Source organism: Somniosus microcephalus, chromosome 10 (genome assembly GCF_052327205.1).
Source record: "Somniosus microcephalus isolate GS21.2 chromosome 10, FLI_Smic_1.0, whole genome shotgun sequence".
In the NCBI taxonomy this organism is placed as follows: domain Eukaryota; kingdom Metazoa; phylum Chordata; class Chondrichthyes; order Squaliformes; family Somniosidae; genus Somniosus; species Somniosus microcephalus.
This window is the reverse complement of record NC_140996.1, coordinates 234,051,998-234,073,545: the sequence shown is the minus strand read 5'-3', so window position 1 is coordinate 234,073,545 and position 21,548 is coordinate 234,051,998. Positions and strand designations below refer to the sequence as shown.

The 21,548-nt window shown below is 54.5% G+C and overlaps 1 protein-coding gene across 1 annotated transcript; it reads left to right on the top strand.

Annotated features, from left to right (window-relative positions):
* Positions 1-2,591: 2,591 nt before the first annotated feature.
* On the top strand, positions 2,592-21,303 carry wdr73 (WD repeat domain 73; the record flags this gene model as incomplete). The annotated part of the gene is made up of 8 exons (XM_085999802.1): positions 2,592-2,674; positions 3,967-4,034; positions 4,753-4,844; positions 5,167-5,255; positions 6,277-6,344; positions 8,953-9,114; positions 10,401-10,766; positions 18,600-21,303. Coding segments are annotated over 8 exons (1,158 nt in total), but the record flags the coding sequence as incomplete, so codon positions are not given.
* Between the last annotated feature and the right edge of the window lie 245 nt (positions 21,304-21,548).

The window sequence follows — 21,548 nt, the reverse complement described above, 5'->3', positions numbered from 1 at the left end:
GGTGGGTGGGGGTGGGGAGCGAGGGGAGGGAGGGGTGGGTGTGGAGCGAGGGGAGGGGTGGGTGGGAGCGGAGGGGTGGGTGGGGAGCGAGGGGGTGGGGAGCGAGGGGGGGTGGGGAGCGAGGGGAGGGGTGGAAAGGGGAGGGGTGGGGAGCGAGTGGAGGGGTGGGGAGCGAGTGGAGGGGGTGGGAGCGAGTGGAGGGGTGGGGAGCGAGGGGTGGGGGGGGGAGGGGTGGGGAGCGGGGGGAGGGGTGGGGAGCGAGGGGAGGGGAGGGTGGGGAGCGATGGGAGGGGTGGGGAGAGAGTGGGGGGGGTGGGGAGCGAGGGGAGGGGTGGGTGGAGGAGCGAGGGGTGGGGAGGGAGGGGTGGGGAGCGAGGGGTGGAGGACCGAGGGGTGGGGTGGGGAGCGAGGGGTGGGGAGGAGGGGGGTGGGGAGGGTAGGGATGCCAATTTCTGGTTGGATGTATTCACCCTGTGACCTCTCACCGCCACGCCCAGTAAAGCAGCCTTTTCTCCAATATTTATATAACTAATAAATGAAAGTGTTCAAAGACATTTAAAAAAACTTTTTTTTAATGCCCACTTTGATTTTTCTCTAGGTTTTTGCACCTGGAAGTTTAATCTCCAATTCCCGGAGACTTCAGGGCAGTGTTCCCACTAATTATTTTTGGGCGGCGAGGGCCATTCAAAATTCCGCACACGTACGGTTTTACTATTTTAAAAGCCGGCTGCGCGGGGACCTTCAGAGCGTCGCCTGGTCTCGCAGCTTAAAGGAAACATTGCTCCAGGGCAGTCGTGGAGGGTTGGCAATGGGAGGGGGAATGATCCTTAGAGAGGGGGAGGGAAATGTGTGATGGACGGGGAGAAGACTGGGGAGGTGGGAGCGTGCTGGAGTCTCTGACCCCTGGCACCCCCCTCACCCGAGGGAGAAGCGAGCTCGCCCTGTGTCGTTCTCTGCCCCTCCGTGCCGGGTTCCGGCTGAGCGTCACTCGCGAGGGTCTTGTGTGGAGACGGTGGATTCTACAGAAGGTTCATCCAGAGTCACTGCCTCAAAGTTAAGCCAGGATTGCGGGATGAGGAGACACAGGGGAACGATCTGGGAAAGGGACTGACCTCAACGGGCACGGTGATCGATACCGGGAATGTGCTCCGGGGAAAGGAGGCGTGAACGGTGGATAAAGAGGCTGTGACAGGGAATCGCAGGTTTATAGAAACATAGAAGATAGGTGCAGGAGTAGGCCATTCGGCCCCTCGAGCCTGCTCCGCCATTTAATGAGATCATGGCTGATCATCCAAATTCAGTACCCTGTCCCTGCTTTCTCCCCATATCCCTTGATCCCTTTAGCCTTAAGAAATATATCCAACTCCTTCTTGAATATATTTAATGTATTGGCCTCTACTGCCTTCTGTGGTAGAGAATTCCACAGGTTCACCACTCTCTGGGTGAAGAAATTCCTCCTCCTCTCTGTCCTAAATGGCTTACCCCTTATTCATAGACTGTGACCCCTGGTTCTGGACTCCCCTGCCATCGGGAACATCCTTCCTGCATCTAGTCTCTCTAGTCCTGTCAGAATTTTATAAGTTTCAATGAGATCCCCTCTCATTCTTCTAAACTCCAGCGAGTATAAGCCCAATCGACCCAATCTCTCTTCATACGTCATTCCTGCCATCCCAGGTATCAGTCTGGTGAATCTTCGCTGCACTCCCTCCATGGCAAGAACATCCTTCCTCAGATAAGGCGACCAAAACTGCACACAATACTCAAGGTGTGGTCTCACCAAGGCCCTGTACAACTGCAGCAAGACATCCTTGCTCCTGTACTCAAACCCTCTCGCTACGAAGGCCAACATACCATTTGCCTTCTTAACTGCCTGCTGCACCTGCATGCTTACCTTCAGCGACTGGTACACAAGGACACCCAGGTCTCGTTGCACTTCCCCTTTTCCCAATCTATTGCCGTTCAGATAATAATCTGCCTTCCTGTTTTTGCCACCAAAGTGGATAACCTCACATTTATCCACGTTATATTGCATCTGCCATGCATCTGCCCAATCACCCAACCTGTCCAAATCATACTGGAGTTTCTCTGCATCCTCCTCACAACACACGCCCACCCAGCTTTGTGTCGTCTGCAAACTTGGAGATATTACATCTAGTTCCCTCGTCCAGATCATTAATATATATATTGTGAATAGCTGGGGTCCTAGGACCGATCCCTGCGGTACCCCACTAGTCACTGCCTGCCACTCGGAAAAAGAGCCGTTTATTCCAACTCTTTGCTTCCTGTCTGCCAACCAGTTCTCTATCCAAGTCAGTACCTTGCCCCCAATCCCATGTGCCTTAACTTTACACGCTAATCTCTTGTGGGACCTTATCGAAAGCCTTCTGAAAGTCCAAATACACCACATCCACTGGTTCTCCCTTATCTATTCTACCAGTTACATCCTCAAAAAATTCCAGTAGATTAGTCAAGCACGATTTACCTTTTGTAAAAAGGATGTAGATGATGCTGCAGTACGTGTGGTGCAGGCGCTCCCACATCAAGACCAACAAACCTGGATTTATTCAGCACCTTTAATGTAATAAAACGTCCCAAGGCGCTTCACAGGAGCGTTACCGGAAAAACCCAAAATTGGACACCAAACCACATCAGGAGATATTCGGGCAGGTGAGAGGTAAATTTTAAGGAGCGTCTTAAAGGAGGAGAGAGAGGCGGAGAGGTTTAGGGAGGGAAATCCAGAGCTTGGGGCCCAGGCAGCTGAAGGCACGGCCGCCAATGGTAGCGCGATTTAAAATTGGGGATGTTCAAAAGGCCAGAACAGGCCGCGCACAGAGATCTCTGGGATTATAGGGCTGGAGGAGATTACAGAGATAGGGAGGGGCGAGGCCATGGAGGGATTTAATAAGAATTCCCAGATACTGACCCAGTGATGATCATCAGCAATAAATGACCCAGTCAGGATGACTTGGAGGGGAACTAGAGGGGCCAAAATGGTGTCTCTCCTTGCGATCATTACACTGACTGCAGTGGTACTGACTGTTTGCCAAAGGCCGAGTACTGAACTGTGGCCCTGTCTGATGGCCAGTCTTGGGAGTGCTTCACCGAGGGTGATGGGAGGTGCCCACACCATAGTTACTCACACTGAGCTCCTCACCTGAAACGGGTAGATGTAAAAGATCCCAACAGCCACTATTCAAAGAAGAGTAGGGGCGGGGGGGGGGCAATATTACTCAAACATCACTAAAACAGATTATCTGATCATTATCACATTGCTGTTTGTGGGAGCTTGCTGTGCGCAAATTGGCTGCCGCGTTTCCCACATTACAACAGTGACTACACTTCAAAAAGTACTTCATTGGCTGTAAAGCTCTTTGGGATGTCCGGTGGTTGTGAAAGGCGCTATAGAAATGCAAGTCTTTCTTTTTGTTTCTTTAAGACGCTTCTTAAACATAGAAGATAGGAGCAGGAGTAGGCCATTCGGCCCCTCGAGCCTGCTCCGCCATTCAATGAGATCATGGCTGATCATCCAAATTCAGTACCCGGTCCCTGCCTTCTCCCCATATCCCTTGATCCCTTTAGCCTTAAGAAATATATCCAACTCCTTCTTGAATATATTTAATGAATTGGCCTCCACCGCCTTCTGTGGTAGAGAATTCCACAGGTTCACCACTCTGGGTGAAGAAATTCCTCCTCATCTCAGTCCTAAATGGCTTACCCCTTATCCTTAGACTGTGACCCCTGGTTCTGGACTCCTTCCTTTTTTGACCAAGCTTTTGGTTGCCCTTCCTAATGTCTCCTCAAATTTTATCTGATAACACTCTTGTGGCGCTTGGGTCGTTTTGCTATGTTAAAGGCGCTGTATAAATGCATGTTGTTGCTGAGCGTGAAGGGCTGAGGTGGGTCTTTGGGGTGTTTTACTGTACGGTGGCCGTAGATGAACATATCCTGCCTGTTTATTTGTTTCAGGTACAACGACCTTCATGTGTTTGAGCTGCAGGAACCAACACGAGTTATAGAGTGGATCCAGGATAGAAGTACGTTGGGCCTTTTCTCTCTCTGTCGGGTATATTGTGTATACACACACTCCTTCCTTTCCCAAAACAATATCTGATCTTGGCCTCGGAGGGGGGGCAGCGCAGATTCACCAGAATGATACCGGGGCTAAAAGGGTTAAATTGGACAGGTTGCACAGACTGGGCTTGTATTCCCTCGAGTTTAGAAGATTAAGGGGTGATCTGATCGAGGTGTTTAAGATGATTAAAGGATTCGATCGGGTCGAGAGAGAGAAACTATTTCCTCTGGTGGGGGGAGTCCAGAACAAGGGGGCAGAACCTTAAAATTAGAGCCAGGCCGTTCAGGGGTGATGTCAGGAAGCACTTCTTCACACAAAGGGTGGTGGAAATCTGGATTGGAGCTTTCAAGGCTGAGATTGAGAGATTTTTGTTGGTTAAGGGATATGGGTCAACGTCAGGAAAATAGAGAGTTGAGACACAGAACAGCTACGATCAAATTGAATGGTGGAACAGGCTCGAGGGACTGAATGGCCTCCTCCTGTTCTTATGTTTTATGACCCCAGTGTTTGGTCACCCCTCCTGATCTCCTACCTGGCCCAGTGTCCATATCCCCCCCTGTTGATTTAATTGGTGAAGGGCCCTGAGGTGTTAGAGCTGCTTTATAAATGCACACACCCACTGGCTGGTGTAATACTGGGGGTGTTCGATACCCTGACTCTAATCCTCCTCTGTCCGGCAGGTATCTGTGTTGCTGGCTGCAACACGGGGAAGAAGAAGAATGAAATTCTCGAGCTCTCCCTCCCCCAGAAACTCTACACTAAAGGAAACCAGGTGAGGGGATGGCGGGGGGGGGGGGGGAAATCCCACCCAAGGGAGGGGGGTAAGGAATCCCACCCAAGGGGTGTATTTGATCGAGGAGCGAGACTGTTACTTACTCTCAGGAACCAGCAGAGAATCGATGGAGCCGAGTTGGAGAGTATTAAAGGGCGGGTTAACTGTTGGGGTTGGGAGGGCGTTTGCGGGGTCAGGGAATTGCGGGGTCTCCCGGTGGGGGTTGGGGTTCGGGAGGTCGCGGGGTTGGGAGGTTGCGGTGTCTCTCCACGGACCCTATTTGAGGTGCCGTTGCCGTCACTGGTTCTGTTTTCTCCTACAGGGACTTTGTCCGGAGAGAGACTTCAAAGTGGAACACGGCGGTTTCTCCCAGCGCCCCATTTATGACTTGAAGCACGTGGCAGGGACCAGGTAGGGCGCGAGTCGCGGTGTCTGCGGGAACCCCCAGGGGACAGGGACTGCGGGGCTTGTGTTGCAGCTGGTTTTAGTTTTTGTCTTTATTCCCTCTCCTGCCTTGGTTCTATACAAGTTTAACAATAAACTGTTTCCAGTGGCAGGAGGGTTGGTAACCAGAGGACACAGATTTAAGGTGATTGGCAAAAGAACCAGAGGGGGAGATGAGAAATATTTTCCGCAGCGAGTTGTTGTGATCTGGAATGCGCTGCCTGAAAGGGCGGTGGAAGCAGATTCAATAGTAACTTTCAAAAGGGAATTGGATAAATACTGGAAGGGATAAAATTCACAGGGCTATGGGGAAAGAGCAGGGGGGAGTGGGACTAATTGGGGAGCTCTTTCAAAGAGCCGGCACAGGCACGATGGGCCGAGTGGCCTCCTCCTGTGCTGTATCATTCTATGATTTTACTGAGTGCAGTTCTGGTCTTTATATTATGAAAAGGATATTGAGGCACTCGAGAAGGTGCAAAGAAGATTTACAAGGATGATACCAGAACTGAGAGGTTATAACTATCAGAAAAGATTGAACAGGCTGGGGCTCTTTACTCTAGAAGAGAGAAGTCTGAGCAGCGACCTGATTGAGGTCTTTAAGATTATGAAGGGGTTTGATAGGGTAGACATAGAGAAGATGTTTCCACTTGTGGGGGGAGTCCAAAAATAGGGGCCGTCAATATAAGATAGTCACTAATAAATCCAATCGGGAATTCAGGAGAAACTTCTTTACCCAGAGAGTGGTGAGAATGTGGAACTCGCTACCACAGGGAGTGGTTGAGGTGAATAGTATCGATGCATTTAAGGGGAAGCTGGATAAACACATGAGGGAGAAAGGAATAGGTTATGGTGATGGGCTGAGATGAAGAGGGGTGGGAGGAGGCTCGTGTGGAGCAGAAACACCGGCACGGACCAGTTGGGCCGAATGGCCTGTTTCTATGTTGTACATTCGATGGAACCTTCAGTATCTCTGATTCTTTCCCCGCAGTCTGTTGGTGAGCAGCGGGCCCCCCGACACCTCGCTACAGGTCTGGCGCTTGGCAACAGACGAGAGTGGTAAGTGAATCCGTCACATCGAGTTCTTGGTCGCGCGGAGCTGGGGCAAGCGGTGAGGCCAGGGGACGCTAAGCACAGCTCGGACTCCTCACCCCCACCCCCAGCATGTGACTGACGAGGGGAAAGGGGGGGGGATTCAAACCCTGGGACCGCTGGATTGTCGGCACTGACCCCTTATCCAGCCGCTGAAGTTTCCCAGTCTGCTCACGCAGGAGGAGGCCATTCAGCCCCTCAATCCTGTTCCGCCATTCAGTTAGATCTGTATCTTAACTCAATTTACCCGCCTTGGCTCCGTATCCCTCGATACCCTGACCCAACAAAAATCTATCGATCGCGGTCTCAAAAGCTCCAATTGACCCCCAGCCTCACAGCCTTTCTGGGGGGGAGAGTTCCAGATTTCCACCACCCTTTGTGTGAAGAAGTGCTTCCTGACATCACCCCTGAACGGCCTGGCTCTAATTTTAAGGTTCTGCCCCCTTGTTCTGGACTCCCCCCACCAGAGGAAATAGTTTCTCTCTCTCTCTAATGTATCAAATCCTTTAATCATCTTAAACACCTCGATTAGATCACCCCTTAATCTTCTAAACTCAAGGGAATACAAGCCCAGTCTGTGCAACCTGTCCTCGTAATTTAACCCTTTTAGCCCCGGTGTCATTTCCTCCCCCACCGCGTTCCTAACAGAGGGTTACTTTTTAAAATATTCATTCCTGGGATGTGGGCGTCGCTGGCAAGGCCGGCATTTATTGCCCATCCCTAGTTGCCCTTGAGAAGGTGGTGGTGAGCCGCTGCCTTGAACCGCTGCAGTCCGTGTGGTGAAGGTGCTCCCACAGTGCTGTCAGGGAGTTCCAGGATTTTGACCCAGCGACGATGAAGGATCGGCCGATATATTTCCAAGTCGGGATGGTGTGTGACTTGGAGGGGAACTTGGAGGTGGTGGTGTTCCCGTGCGCCTGCTGCCCTTGTCCTAGGTGGTGGAGGTGGCGGGTTTGGGAGGTGCTGCCGAAGTTTTGCTGAAGTGAATTGGACACTGGGTCAGGGTTAGGCGGTTGTGGGGCGAATGTGCTCATTGCCTTGTGGCGCAGGGTGGTGGAGTTAGTGCTCGTCCAACTCGCTGTTGGCAACCACCTGCTGTTACCATCACCACTAGAGGGTGCTGTGGCCCGAGGCGCTCTTTCCAGTGAAATTTCGTAGAATCTCAGCACAGGAGGAGGCCATTCGGCCCATCGTGCCTGCGCTGGCTCTTTGAACGAGCTCTCCAATTGGTCCCACTCCCCCCTGCGCTTTCCCCACAGCCCTGCAAATTTTTGCTTTTCAAGTATTTATTCCCTTTTGAAAGTTACTATTGAATCTGCTTTCCTTTCAGGCAGTGCGTTTGAGATCATAAGTTGCTGAACAGATTCTCCTCATCTCCCCCCAGGTTCTTTTACCAATTATCTTAAATCTGTGTCCTCTGGTTACCGACCCTCCTGCCACTGGAAACAGTTTCTCCTTATTTACTCTATCAAAACCCTTCATGATTTTGAACATCTCTATTAAATCTCCCCTTCACCTTCTCTGCTCTAAGGAGAACAATCCCAGCTTCTCCAGTCTATCCACATCACTGAAGTCCCTCATCCCTGGAACCATTCCAGTAAATCTCTGCACCCTCTCCAAGGCCTTGACATCCTTCCTAAAGTGCGGTGCCCAGAATTGGACACAGTGCTCCAGCTGGGGCCTAACCAGTGATTTATAAAGGTTCAGTATAACTTCCTTGCGCTTGTACTCTCTGCCTCTATTAATAGAGCCCAGGATCCTGTCTGATTTTATAACAGCCTTCTCAACTTCTCCTGCCACCGTCAATGATTTGTGTACGTACACCCCCGGGTCTCTCTGTTCCTGCACCCCCTTTAACATTGTACCCTTTAGTTTAGATTGCCTCTCTTCATTCTTCCACCTCACACTTTCCTGCATTAATTTCAGCCTTCAAACCCGTGAAGATTTGAGCATTCCTGTTTGTTTTTTTGACCCAACTGAAATTGCTTTGACTGAGCTTGACTCCTGGTGCAGGGTCTCAGACTGGTTTGAGTCTCTGAGTAATGGCCCCAGCTGGAGTATTGTGTCCAATTTTGGGCACCGCACTTTAGGAGAGGGTGCGGAGGTGATTTCTTAGAATGGTACCAGGGGATGAGGGACTTCAGTTAGGTGGAGAGACTGGAGAAGCTGGGGTTGTTCTCCTGAGAGCAGAGATGGTTAAAAGGAGATTTGATTGAGGTGTTCAAAATCATGAGTAACTTTGGGAGAGTAAATAAGGAGAAACTGTTTCCAGTGGCAGGAGGGTCGGTAACCAGAGGACACAGATTTAAGGTAATTGGCAAAAGAACCAGAGGGGCGATGAGAATTTTTTTGTTGTTAATGTAGCGAGTTGTTGTGATCTGGAACGCGCTGCCTGAAAGGGCGGTGGGAGCAGATTCAATAGTAACTTTCAAAAGGGAATTGGATAAATACTTGAAGGGCAAAAAAATTGTTGGGCTATGGGGTGCGCCAAATGTGGTCTAACAGCGACCTTTATAATGACAGCATGGTATGGTTTGATTTCACCGCTAACTCTCTGCTGTTCTCCCCACGACAGACACCATCGCGCTGGTGAGTGCGATCCAACACGAGACTGCAGGCGGCCAGTGGTCGAAAATCTCCGTCACCTGCTCTCCAACCCCTCGGGTGCTTCACGGTTCGAAGGTCAGCGGCCTCGCAATCCAGGAAATCGAGTTGCAGAAGGTGCTGTTCACCGCAGGTGCGTCACGCGCGGTGTCTCCGAATAACTACTGATCGAGGGTCCCACCCAGAGCACAAGTAACCTCCCCCCTGGGGGTGCAGGTTGGAACAATCCGTGGGGGGGGGGCGCAGGCGGGGAAGTGATGCATAGGACTCCCTGACTACCCCCAGCCCCCAGTCAGAACGCGGAATGAGTTGATCCAACATTCATGCTCCAGGATATGGGTTGAGGACCAGTGCGGGCAAGGGAATGTTTCCCGCAGGGTGGGGAGGTCATGCTGCGGGCTCTCGTGTGCCCTGGTGGAGGATTCGCAATGGACACCTGGGAGCAGGTCTCTCCCACCTGCCCTCTCAGTTAGAGTCAGTGGGCATAGAAAAAAAAAGATTCTTACACTGGGGTGAGAATCCAAGGGAGAGTGATGGGGTGAAATGTATAATGAGACAGAGAGAAAACAGGCCTGAATATTGTTGGGTTCACAAAATAGTCTGCTTAATCTAGTGATTGAATACATCGGGATTCTGTACAGTGGTAGGGAATGGGAAGAGGTTGAGTCCATTGGGATTTATACAGTGGGAGTGAATGGGAAGGAGTTGGGTCCATTGGGATTATGTACAGAGAGAGTGAATGGGAAAGGGTTTGGTCCATTGGGATTATGTACAGTGGGAGTGAATGGGAAGGGGTTGGGTCCATTGGGATTCTATACAGTGAGAGTGAATGGGAAGGGGTTGGGTCCATTGGGATTCTGTACAGTGGGAGTGAATGGGAAGGGGTTGGGTCCATTGGGATTCTGTACAGTGGGAGTGAATGGGAAGGGGTTGGGTCCATTGGGATTCTATACAGTGGGAGTGAATGGGAAGGGGTTGGGTCCATTGGGATTCTGTACAGTGGGAGTGAATGGGAAGGGGTTGGGTCCATTGGGATTTATACAGTGGGAGTGAATGGGAAGGGGTTTGGTCCATTGGGATTCTATACAGTGGGAGAGAATGGGAAGGGGTTGGGTCCATTGGGATTCTGTACAGGGGGAGTGAATGGGAAGGGGTTTAGGTCCATTGGGATTATGTACAGTGGGAGTGAATGGGAAGGGGTTGGGTCCATTGGGATTCTGTACAGTGGGAGTGAATGGGAAGGGGTTTGGGTCCATTGGGATTCTGTACAGTGGGAGTGAATGGGAAGGGGTTGGGTCCATTGGGATTCTGTACAGGGGGAGTGAATGGGTTGAAGAGGAGTGAAATGCTGGCCCTGAGCTAGATTGGTTCTGATATGGACTCTTGCTAACGGGAGTGTTTTGTTAATTCTCTCCACAGGGGCAGACGACCTTGACTGCGAGCCAATCAGTGAGCTGGAGTTTCTCGACCATTCCACCTTTTCAATCTGCTCCTTGAACGGCCGCCTGTGGTTGGCTGATACCCGGCAGCGCCCGAGTCTGATTGGACGCTCAGATTTGCCCACGAGCAGGGGCGGTGGCGTCTGCCATTGGACGATGGGATGGGCGCCCGGGCACTCGAAGGCGGCCAGGCTGTCCTCGGACGGGCGAGTGATGGTGACTGATTTCCGTGACCTGAGCAAGGTCCTGAGCCTCGCAGAGCTGGGCACTGCCACCCCCGTCCCAGACAGTGACTATCTGAGCCTGACCTGGGCACCCAGTCTGCCGGACCATCTCGCAGTGTCTGGTACGTTGGCTCTGGGTGGGGAGGGGGTAAGCAGGAACAGGAGGAGGCCATTCAGCCCCTCGCGCCTGTCCCGCCATTCAATTAGATCGCGGCTGATCTGTATCTTAACTCCATCTACCCGCCTCGGTTCTGTGACCCTTAATACCCTTATGCAACAATAATCCATCGATCTCAGTTTTGAAATTTCCAATTGACCCCCAGCCTCAACAGTTTTTTGGGGGGGAGAGTTCCAGATTTCCACCCCCCTTTGTGTGAAGAAGTGCTTCCTGACATCACCCCTGAACGGCCTGGCTCTAATTTTAAGGTTCTGCCCCCTTGTTCTGGACTCACTCCCCCCCCCCCCCCCCCCCCCCCCCACCAGAGGAAATAGTTTCTCTCTCTACCCGATCGAATCCTTTAATCATCTTAAACACCTCGATCAGATCACCCCTTAATCTTCTAAACTCCAGGGAATACAAGCCCAGTCTGGGCAACCTGTCCTCGGAATTTAACCCTTTTAGTCCCGGTATCATTCTGGTGAATCTGCGCTGTTCCCCCTCCGAGGCCGATATATCCTTCCTGAGGTGCGGGGCCCGGAACTGAACACAGTGCCCCAGAGTATTCTCTTCTTTAAAGAAAACATGGTCGATCTCGGAAGGTGGGACTGTGACCCGCTCTCACCCTGGAGTGTTTGGGCCAGGGATGAAAATACGGAAAGTGGGGGGGGGCGGCGGGGGGGAAGTATTTTGAAGTTAACAGGTGACTTTTTGGGGAGTTGAGGGGTTGGATGGCACCTCCTGGATCTGAGGCTGTTTCACGCAAGCGTCCCATTAAAGTGAACTCCGCATGGCTCCACTAGGGTGTCACTGGGGCCGGATCGCAGGACACGACTGACTGACTGGTATAAACCAGCAAACTCGCTCCGAGGCTGGAACGAAGGCCGGCGAGAGGAATGCTACCCTCGGGTGCAGCTGGTGCAGTGTAGAGGGGGCTTTCTACCCCTGCTCTCTGCTGCCCCATACCCAAGTCCCGTTCACCCATCACCCCCTGGGCTCACTGACCTACACTGGCTCCCGATCCAGCAACGCCTTAATTTTAAAATTCTCATCCTTGTTTTCAAATTGCTCCATGGCCTCACCCTTTGCTATCTCTGTAACCTCCTCCAGGCCCCACAACCCTCCGAGAACTCTGCACTCCTCCAATTCTGGCCTCTTGCACATCCCCAATTTTAATTGTCCCACCATACAGCGCCTTTAACATAGAACAACCTCCCACGGCGCTTCAAAGGAAGGTTATCAAACAAAATGCGACAGCGAGCCGAGCCACGTGAGATATTAGGACAGATGACAAAAGGTAGGTTTTAAGGAACGTCATAATGGAGGAGAGAGAGGTGGAGAGGTTTAGGGAGGGAATTCCAGAGCTTAGGGCCCAGGCAGCTGAAGGCACGGCCGCCAATGGTGGAGCGATTAAAATCAGGGATGCGCAAGAAGCCAGAATTGGAGGAACGCAGAGATCTCGGGTGGGGGGGGTTGTAGGGCTGGAGGAGGTTAGAGACAGGAAGGGAGTGAGGCAATGGAGGGATTTGAAAACCAGGATGAGCATGTTGAATATTCTACTGACCCTCACTGTCTTGGGTCTCATGTCGAGCACTGGTCACTTGGGTGAAGCACCGGAGGATAGCGTTGCAGCTTTCAGCTCTGTCTCGCCATCTGCACCCTCCCAGCTCCCCCCCGAGTCTCCCCATCTGTCACTGTGTGACTGACTGTCCCCTCGATAGTGCGGCCCTGTCACTGTGTGACTGACTGTCCCGACAGTGCGGCCCTGTCACTGTGTGACTGACTGTCCCCTCGACAGTGCGGCCCTGTCACTGTGTGACTGACTGTCCCCTCGACAGTGCGGCCCTGTCACTGTGTGACTGACTGTCCCCTCGACAGTGCGGCCCTGTCACTGTGTGACTGACTGTCCCCTCGACAGTGCGGCCCTGTCACTGTGTGACTGACTGTCCCCTCGACAGTGTGGCCCTGTCACTGTGTGACTGACTGTCCCCTCGACAGTGCGGCCCTGTCACTGTGTGACTGACTGTCCCGACAGTGCGGCCCTGTCACTGTGTGACTGACTGTCCCCTCGACAGTGCGGCCCTGTCACTGTGTGACTGACTGACCCCTCGACAGTGCGGCCCTGTCACTGTGTGACTGACTGTCCCCTCGACAGTGTGGCCCTGTCACTGTGTGACTGACTGTCCCCTCGACAGTGCGGCCCTGTCACTGTGTGACTGACTGTCCCCTCGACAGTGCGGCCCTGTCACTGTGTGACTGACTGACCCCTCGACAGTGCGGCCCTGTCACTGTGTGACTGACTGTCCCGACAGTGCGGCCCTGTCACTGTGTGACTGACTGTCCCCTCGACAGTGTGGCCCTGTCACTGTGTGACTGACTGTCCCGACAGTGCGGCCCTGTCACTGTGTGACTGACTGTCCCCTCGACAGTGCGGCCCTGTCACTGTGTGACTGACTGACCCCTCGACAGTGCGGCCCTGTCACTGTGTGACTGACTGACCCCTCGACAGTGCGGCCCTGTCACTGTGTGACTGACTGTCCCCTCGACAGTGCGGCCCTGTCACTGTGTGACTGACTGTCCCGACAGTGCGGCCCTGTCACTGTGTGACTGACTGTCCCGACAGTGCGGCCCTGTCACTGTGTGACTGACTGTCCCGACAGTGTGGCCCTGTCACTGTGTGACTGACTGTCCCGACAGTGCGGCCCTGTCACTGTGTGATTGACTGACCCCTCGACAGTGTGGCCCTGTCACTGTGTGACTGACTGTCCCCTCGACAGTGCGGCCCTGTCACTGTGTGACTGACCCCTCGACAGTGTGGCCCTGTCACTGTGTGACTGACTGTCCCGACAGTGCGGCCCTGTCACTGTGTGACTGACTGTCCCCTCGATAGTGCGGCCCTGTCACTGTGTGACTGACTGTCCCCTCGACAGTGTGGCCCTGTCACTGTGTGACTGACTGTCCCCTCGACAGTGCGGCCCTGTCACTGTGTGACTGACTGTCCCCTCGACAGTGCGGCCCTGTCACTGTGTGACTGACTGTCCCCTCGACAGTGCGGCCCTGTCACTGTGTGACTGACTGTCCCGACAGTGCGGCCCTGTCACTGTGTGACTGACTGACCCCTCGACAGTGCGGCCCTGTCACTGTGTGACTGACTGTCCCCTCGACAGTGTGGCCCTGTCACTGTGTGACTGACTGTCCCCTCGATAGTGCGGCCCTGTCACTGTGTGACTGACTGACCCCTCGACAGTGCGGCCCTGTCACTGTGTGACTGACTGTCCCCTCGATAGTGCGGCCCTGTCACTGTGTGACTGACTGACCCCTCGACAGTGCGGCCCTGTCACTGTGTGACTGACTGTCCCCTCGACAGTGCGGCCCTGTCACTGTGTGACTGATTGTCCCGACAGTGCGGCCCTGTCACTGTGTGACTGACTGTCCCCTCGATAGTGCGGCCCTGTCACTGTGTGACTGACTGACCCCTCGACAGTGCGGCCCTGTCACTGTGTGACTGACTGTCCCCTCGACAGTGCGGCCCTGTCACTGTGTGACTGACTGACCCCTCGACAGTGCGGCCCTGTCACTGTGTGACTGACTGACCCCTCGATAGTGCGGCCCTGTCACTGTGTGACTGACTGTCCCCTCGACAGTGTGGCCCTGTCACTGTGTGACTGACTGTCCCCTCGACAGTGCGGCCCTGTCACTGTGTGACTGACTGACCCCTCGACAGTGCGGCCCTGTCACTGTGTGACTGACTGACCCCTCGACAGTGCGGCCCTGTCACTGTGTGACTGACTGTCCCGACAGTGCGGCCCTGTCACTGTGTGACTGACTGTCCCCTCGATAGTGCGGCTCTGTCACTGTGTGACTGACTGACCCCTCGACAGTGCGGCCCTGTCACTGTGTGACTGACTGTCCCGACAGTGCGGCCCTGTCACTGTGTGACTGACTGTCCCCTCGACAGTGTGGCCCTGTCACTGTGTGACTGACTGTCCCGACAGTGCGGCCCTGTCACTGTGTGACTGACTGTCCCGACAGTGCGTCCCTGTCACTGTGTGACTGACTGACCCCTCGACAGTGCGGCCCTGTCACTGTGTGACTGACTGACCCCTCGACAGTGCGGCCCTGTCACTGTGTGACTGACTGACCCCTCGACAGTGCGGCCCTGTCACTGTGTGACTGACTGACCCCTCGACAGTGCGGCCCTGTCACTGTGTGACTGACTGACCCCTCGACAGTGCGGCCCTGTCACTGTGTGACTGACTGACCCCTCGACAGTGCGGCCCTGTCACTGTGTGACTGACTGACCCCTCGACAGTGTGGCCCTGTCACTGTGTGACTGACTGTCCCTTCGACAGTGCGGCCCTGTCACTGTGTGACTGACTGACCCCTCGATAGTGCGGCCCTGTCACTGTGTGACTGACTGACCCCTCGACAGTGCAGCCCTGTCACTGTGTGACTGACTGACCCCTCGACAGTGCGGCCCTGTCACTGTGTGACTGACTGACCCCTCGACAGTGCGGCCCTGTCACTGTGTGACTGACTGACCCCTCGACAGTGCGGCCCTGTCACTGTGTGACTGACTGTCCCCTCGATAGTGCGGCCCTGTCACTGTGTGACTGACTGACCCCTCGACAGTGCGGCCCTGTCACTGTGTGACTGACTGTCCCCTCGACAGTGCGGCCCTGTCACTGTGACTGACTGACCCCTCGACAGTGCGGCCCTGTCACTGTGTGACTGACTGTCCCCTCGACAGTGCGGCCCTGTCACTGTGTGACTGACTGACCCCTCGACAGTGCGGCCCTGTCACTGTGTGACTGACTGACCCCTCGATAGTGCGGCCCTGTCACTGTGTGACTGACTGACCCCTCGACAGTGCGGCCCTGTCACTGTGTGACTGACTGACCCCTCGACAGTGCGGCCCTGTCACTGTGTGACTGACTGACCCCTCGATAGTGCGGCCCTGTCACTGTGTGACTGACTGACCCCTCGACAGTGCGGCCCTGTCACTGTGTGACTGACTGACCCCTCGACAGTGCGGCCCTGTCACTGTGTGACTGACTGTCCCCTCGACAGTGCGGCCCTGTCACTGTGTGACTGACTGACCCCTCGACAGTGCGGCCCTGTCACTGTGTGACTGACTGTCCCCTCGACAGTGCGGCCCTGTCACTGTGTGACTGACTGTCCCGACAGTGCGGCCCTGTCACTGTGTGACTGACTGTCCCGACAGTGCGGCCCTGTCACTGTGTGACTGACTGACCCCTCGACAGTGCGGCCCTGTCACTGTGTGACTGACTGACCCCTCGACAGTGCGGCCCTGTCACTGTGTGACTGACTGACCCCTCGATAGTGCCGCCCTGTCACTGTGTGACTGACTGTCCCCTCGACAGTGCGGCCCTCTCACTGTGTGACTGACTGACCCCTCGACAGTGCGGCCCTGTCACTGTGTGACTGACTGACCCCTCGACAGTGCGGCCCTGTCACTGTGTGACTGACTGTCCCCTCGACAGTGCGGCCCTGTCACTGTGTGACTGACTGTCCCCTCGACAGTGCGGCCCTGTCACTGTGTGACTGACTGACCCCTCGATAGTGCGGCCCTGTCACTGTGTGACTGACTGACCCCTCGACAGTGCGGCCCTGTCACTGTGTGACTGACTGACCCCTCGACAGTGCGGCCCTGTCACTGTGTGACTGACTGACCCCTCGACAGTGCGGCCCTGTCACTGTGTGACTGACTGTCCCCTCGACAGTGCGGCCCTGTCACTGTGTGACTGACTGACCCCTCGACAGTGCGGCCCTGTCACTGTGTGACTGACTGTCCCGACAGTGCGGCCCTGTCACTGTGTGATTGACTGACCCCTCGACAGTGCGGCCCTGTCACTGTGTGACTGACTGACCCCTCGACAGTGCGGCCCTGTCACTGTGTGACTGACTGTCCCGACAGTGCGGCCCTGTCACTGTGTGACTGACTGACCCCTCGACAGTGCGGCCCTGTCACTGTGTGACTGACTGACCCCTCGACAGTGCGGCCCTGTCACTGTGTGACTGACTGTCCCGACAGTGCGGCCCTGTCACTGTGTGACTGACTGACCCCTCGACAGTGCGGCCCTGTCACTGTGTGACTGACTGACCCCTCGACAGTGCGGCCCTGTCACTGTGTGACTGACTGACCCCTCGATAGTGCGGCCCTGTCACTGTGTGACTGACTGACCCCTCGACAGTGCGGCCCTGTCACTGTGTGATTGACTGACCCCTCGACAGTGCGGCCCTGTCACTGTGTGACTGACTGTCCCCTCGATAGTGCGGCCCTGTCACTGTGTGACTGACTGACCCCTCGACAGTGCGGCCCTGTCACTGTGTGACTGACTGACCCCTCGATAGTGCGGCCCTGTCACTGTGTGACTGACCCCTCGACAGTGCGGCCCTGTCACTGTGTGACTGACTGTCCCCTCGACAGTGCGGCCCTGTCACTGTGTGACTGACTGTCCCCTCGATAGTGCGGCCCTGTCACTGTGTGACTGACTGACCCCTCGACAGTGCGGCCCTGTCACTGTGTGACTGACTGACCCCTCGATAGTGCGGCCCTGTCACTGTGTGACTGACCCCTCGACAGTGCGGCCCTGTCACTGTGTGACTGACTGACCCCTCGATAGTGCGGCCCTGTCACTGTGTGACTGACTGACCCCTCGACAGTGCGGCCCTGTCACTGTGTGACTGACTGACCCCTCGACAGTGCGGCCCTGTCACTGTGTGACTGACTGACCCCTCGACAGTGCGGCCCTGTCACTGTGTGACTGACTGTCCCGACAGTGCGGCCCTGTCACTGTGTGATTGACTGACCCCTCGACAGTGCGGCCCTGTCACTGTGTGACTGACTGACCCCTCGACAGTGCGGCCCTGTCACTGTGTGACTGACTGTCCCGACAGTGCGGCCCTGTCACTGTGTGACTGACTGACCCCTCGACAGTGCGGCCCTGTCACTGTGTGACTGACTGACCCCTCGACAGTGCGGCCCTGTCACTGTGTGACTGACTGACCCCTCGATAGTGCGGCCCTGTCACTGTGTGACTGACTGACCCCTCGACAGTGCGGCCCTGTCACTGTGTGATTGACTGACCCCTCGATAGTGCGGCCCTGTCACTGTGTGACTGACCCCTCGATAGGGCGGCCCTGTCACTGTGTGACTGACTGTCCCCTCGACAGTGCGGCCCTGTCACTGTGTGACTGACCCCTCGATAGGGCGGCCCTGTCACTGTGTGACTGACTGACCCCTCGACAGTGCGGCCCTGTCACTGTGTGACTGACCCCTCGATAGTGCGGCCCTGTCACTGTGTGACTGACTGACCCCTCGATAGTGCGGCCCTGTCACTGTGTGACTGACTGTCCCCTCGATAGTGCGGCCCTGTCACTGTGTGACTGACTGTCCCCTCGATAGTGCGGCCCTGTCACTGTGTGACTGACTGTCCCCTCGATAGTGCGGCCCTGTCACTGTGTGACTGACTGACCCCTCGACAGTGCGGCCCTGCCACTGTGTGACTGACTGACCCCTCGACAGTGCGGCCCTGCCACTGTGTGACTGACTGACCCCTCGACAGTGCGGCCCTGCCACTGTGTGACTGACCCCTCGACAGTGCGGCCCTGTCACTCTGGGACTGACCCCTCGACAGTGCGGCCCTGTCACTGTGTGATTGACTGACCCCTCGATAGTGCGGCCCTGTCACTCTGGGACTGACTGTCCCCCTCAACAGGAGCGTTTGATGTTTCTGTGCAGCTGTCGTGATTTTTGCTTTTCTGTCTGTTGAAGGTTTTAACGGGACGGTTCACATTTACGACACCAGCTCGTGGTCCGCAGAGCCCAGCAGGGTGGAGCCAACCTTCGTCCACCGAGGTCACAGTGTCACCACGGAGCCTGAGCAAGAGATCCCGCTGATCACCAGACACGCCTGGCACCCGTGGAAACAGCGGGCGCTGCTCTCGGCCGCAGACGACGGGTCTTTGCACGTCTGGGATTGGGTGGCTCGCAACGGCGCCTGATGATTGTGCTGCAGCTTCCAGCTCTGTCTCGCCATCTGCACCCTCCCCCTCCGCCACCCCCCCCCCCCCCCCCCAGCCGAGTCTCGCCATCTGTCACTGTGTGGCCGACTGACCCCTCGATGGTGCGGCCCTGTCACTGTGTGACTGACTGACTCCTCGATAGTGCGGCCCTGTCACTGTGTGACTGACTGACCCCTCGATTGTGCGGCCCTGTCACTGTGTGACTGACTGACCCCTCGATAGTGTGGCCCTGTCACTATGTGACTGACTGACTCCTTGATAGTGCGGCCCTGTCACTGTGACTGACCCCTCGACAGTGCGGCCCTGTCACTGTGACTGACCCCTCGACAGTGCGGCCCTGTCACTGTGACTGACCCCTCGACAGTGCGGCCCTGTCACTGTGACTGACCCCTCGACAGTGCGGCCCTGTCACTGTGTGACTGACTGACCCCTCGATAGTGCGGCCCTGTCACTGTGTGACTGACTGACCCCTCCACAGTGCGGCCCTGTCACTGTGTGACTGACCCCTTGATAGTGCGGCCCTGTCACTGTGTGACTGACCCCTCGACAGTGCGGCCCTGTCACTGTGACTGACCCCTCGACAGTGCGGCCCTGTCACTGTGTGACTGACCCCTCGATAGTGCGGCCCTGTCACTGTGTGACTGACCCCTCGATAGTGCGGCCCTGTCACTGTGACTGACCCCTTGATAGTGCGGCCCTGTCACTGTGTGACTGACCCCTCGATAGTGCAGCCCTGTCACTGTGTGACTGACCCCTCGATAGTGCGGATAGTGTGTTCCGCAGGGGTCAGTGCTGGGTCTCCAACTCTTTACAATCTATATTAACGATTTGGAGGAGGGGACCGAGTGTAACATATCAAAGTTTGCAGATGATACTAAGATGGGAAGGAAAGTAGTGAGTGAGGAGGACATAAAAAACCTGCAAGGGGACATAGACAGGCTAAGTAAGTGGGCAGAGATTTGGCAGATGGAATACAATACTGGAAAGTGTGAGGTTATGCACTTTGGTAGGAAAAATCGTAGAGCAAGTTATTATCTTAATGGCAAGAAACTGGAAAGTACTGAAGTACAAAGGGATCTGGGGGTCCTGGTGCACGAAACTCAAAAGGTTAGTATGCAGGTGCAGCAAGTGATTAAGAAGGCCAATGGAATGTTGGCTTTCATTGCTAGGGGGATAGAATATAAAAATAGGGAGGTATTGCTTCAGTTGTACAAGGTATTGGTGAGACCGCACCTGGAATACTGCGTACAGTTTTGGTGTCCATACTTAAGAAAGGACATACTTGCTCTCGAGTCAGTACAAAGAAGGTTCACTCGGTTAATTCTGGGGATGGACATATGAGGAGAGGTTGAGTAGATTGGGACTCTACTCATTGGAGTTCAGAAGAATGAGAGGCGATCTTATTGAAACATATAAGATTGTGAAGGGGTTGGATCGGGTGGATGCGGGGAGGATGTTCCCGATGATGGGTGAAACTAGAACTAGGGGGCATAGTCTTAGAATAAGGGGCTGCTCTTTCAAAACTGAGATGAGGAGGAACTACTTCACTCAGGAGGGTGGTAGGTCCATGGAATATGCTGCCCCAAAAAGCTGTAGAAGCTACATCATTACATAAATTTAAAACAGAAATAGACAGTTTCCTAGAAGTAAAGGGAATTAAGGGTTATGGGGAGCGGGCAGGAATTTGGACATGAGTCTAGGTTCGGAGCGGTCATGGCCCTGTGGGTAGCGGAGCGGGCCCAGGGGCCGTGTAGCCTGATCCTGCTCCTATTTCGTGTGTCTAATTCTGTTAGATTCAGGAGATGGTTCTGTGATAGTGGATTGGCGGTTAGGATCAGATCAGCCATGATCTTATTGAATGGCAGAGCAGGCTCGAGGGGCCGATTGGCCTACTCCTGCTCCTATTTCTTATGTCACTGTGTGACTGACCCCTCGATAGTGCGGCCCTGTCACTGTGTGACTGACTGACCCCTCGATGGTGCGGCCCTGTCACTGTGTGACTGTCCCCTCGTTAGTTTGGTCCTGTTGCTGTGCGACTGACTGCTCAATATGGGTTGGGGGCTACAGTTAGCCTTCGTGTGCCCCTGGTTTGGGATGGAGCAAAATTTGACTCCTTGTTGGAAGGTGTTTTTGCGGATGTCAGTTCTACTCCGGTTTGGGCGGAATTGTGATGCACCCCAATGCTGATTAGCTTGCTGCACTCACTATCGAGGCACACGGTTGAAGAACGACGCCGTGGCTGAGATATCGAGGACACGGTGCAAAGGCACTAGTAGGCACCTTTATAAAAGTTTTAAAAATTGTTAATTTACTAAGAAACTGACTGCCGTGCACCAATGAAACTCGTAAATGGTTCTGTAAGGTTCTTTTAAAGTTGTTTTCAGTGATTTTAAATCTGGTTACTCAGGTGGTGGACTAGCCACTGATTAAAAATGCTTATTTTTTGTCATAAACCCATTCTCAGCTGTATTAATCAAACTGCACCAAGTTACCACTCGTAAATACGCTGGCTGCCGCGTTCCCTGCATTACAACAGTGACTACACTTCAAAAAGTACTTCATCGGCTGTAAAGCTTTGGAACGTCTCGAGGTGGTGAAAGGTGCTGGAGAAACGCAAGTCTTAATTTTTTCATCTTAATCACCTCCATTAGATCAGCCCTTCATCTTCTATATTCTAGTGAATACAAGCCTAGCCTAT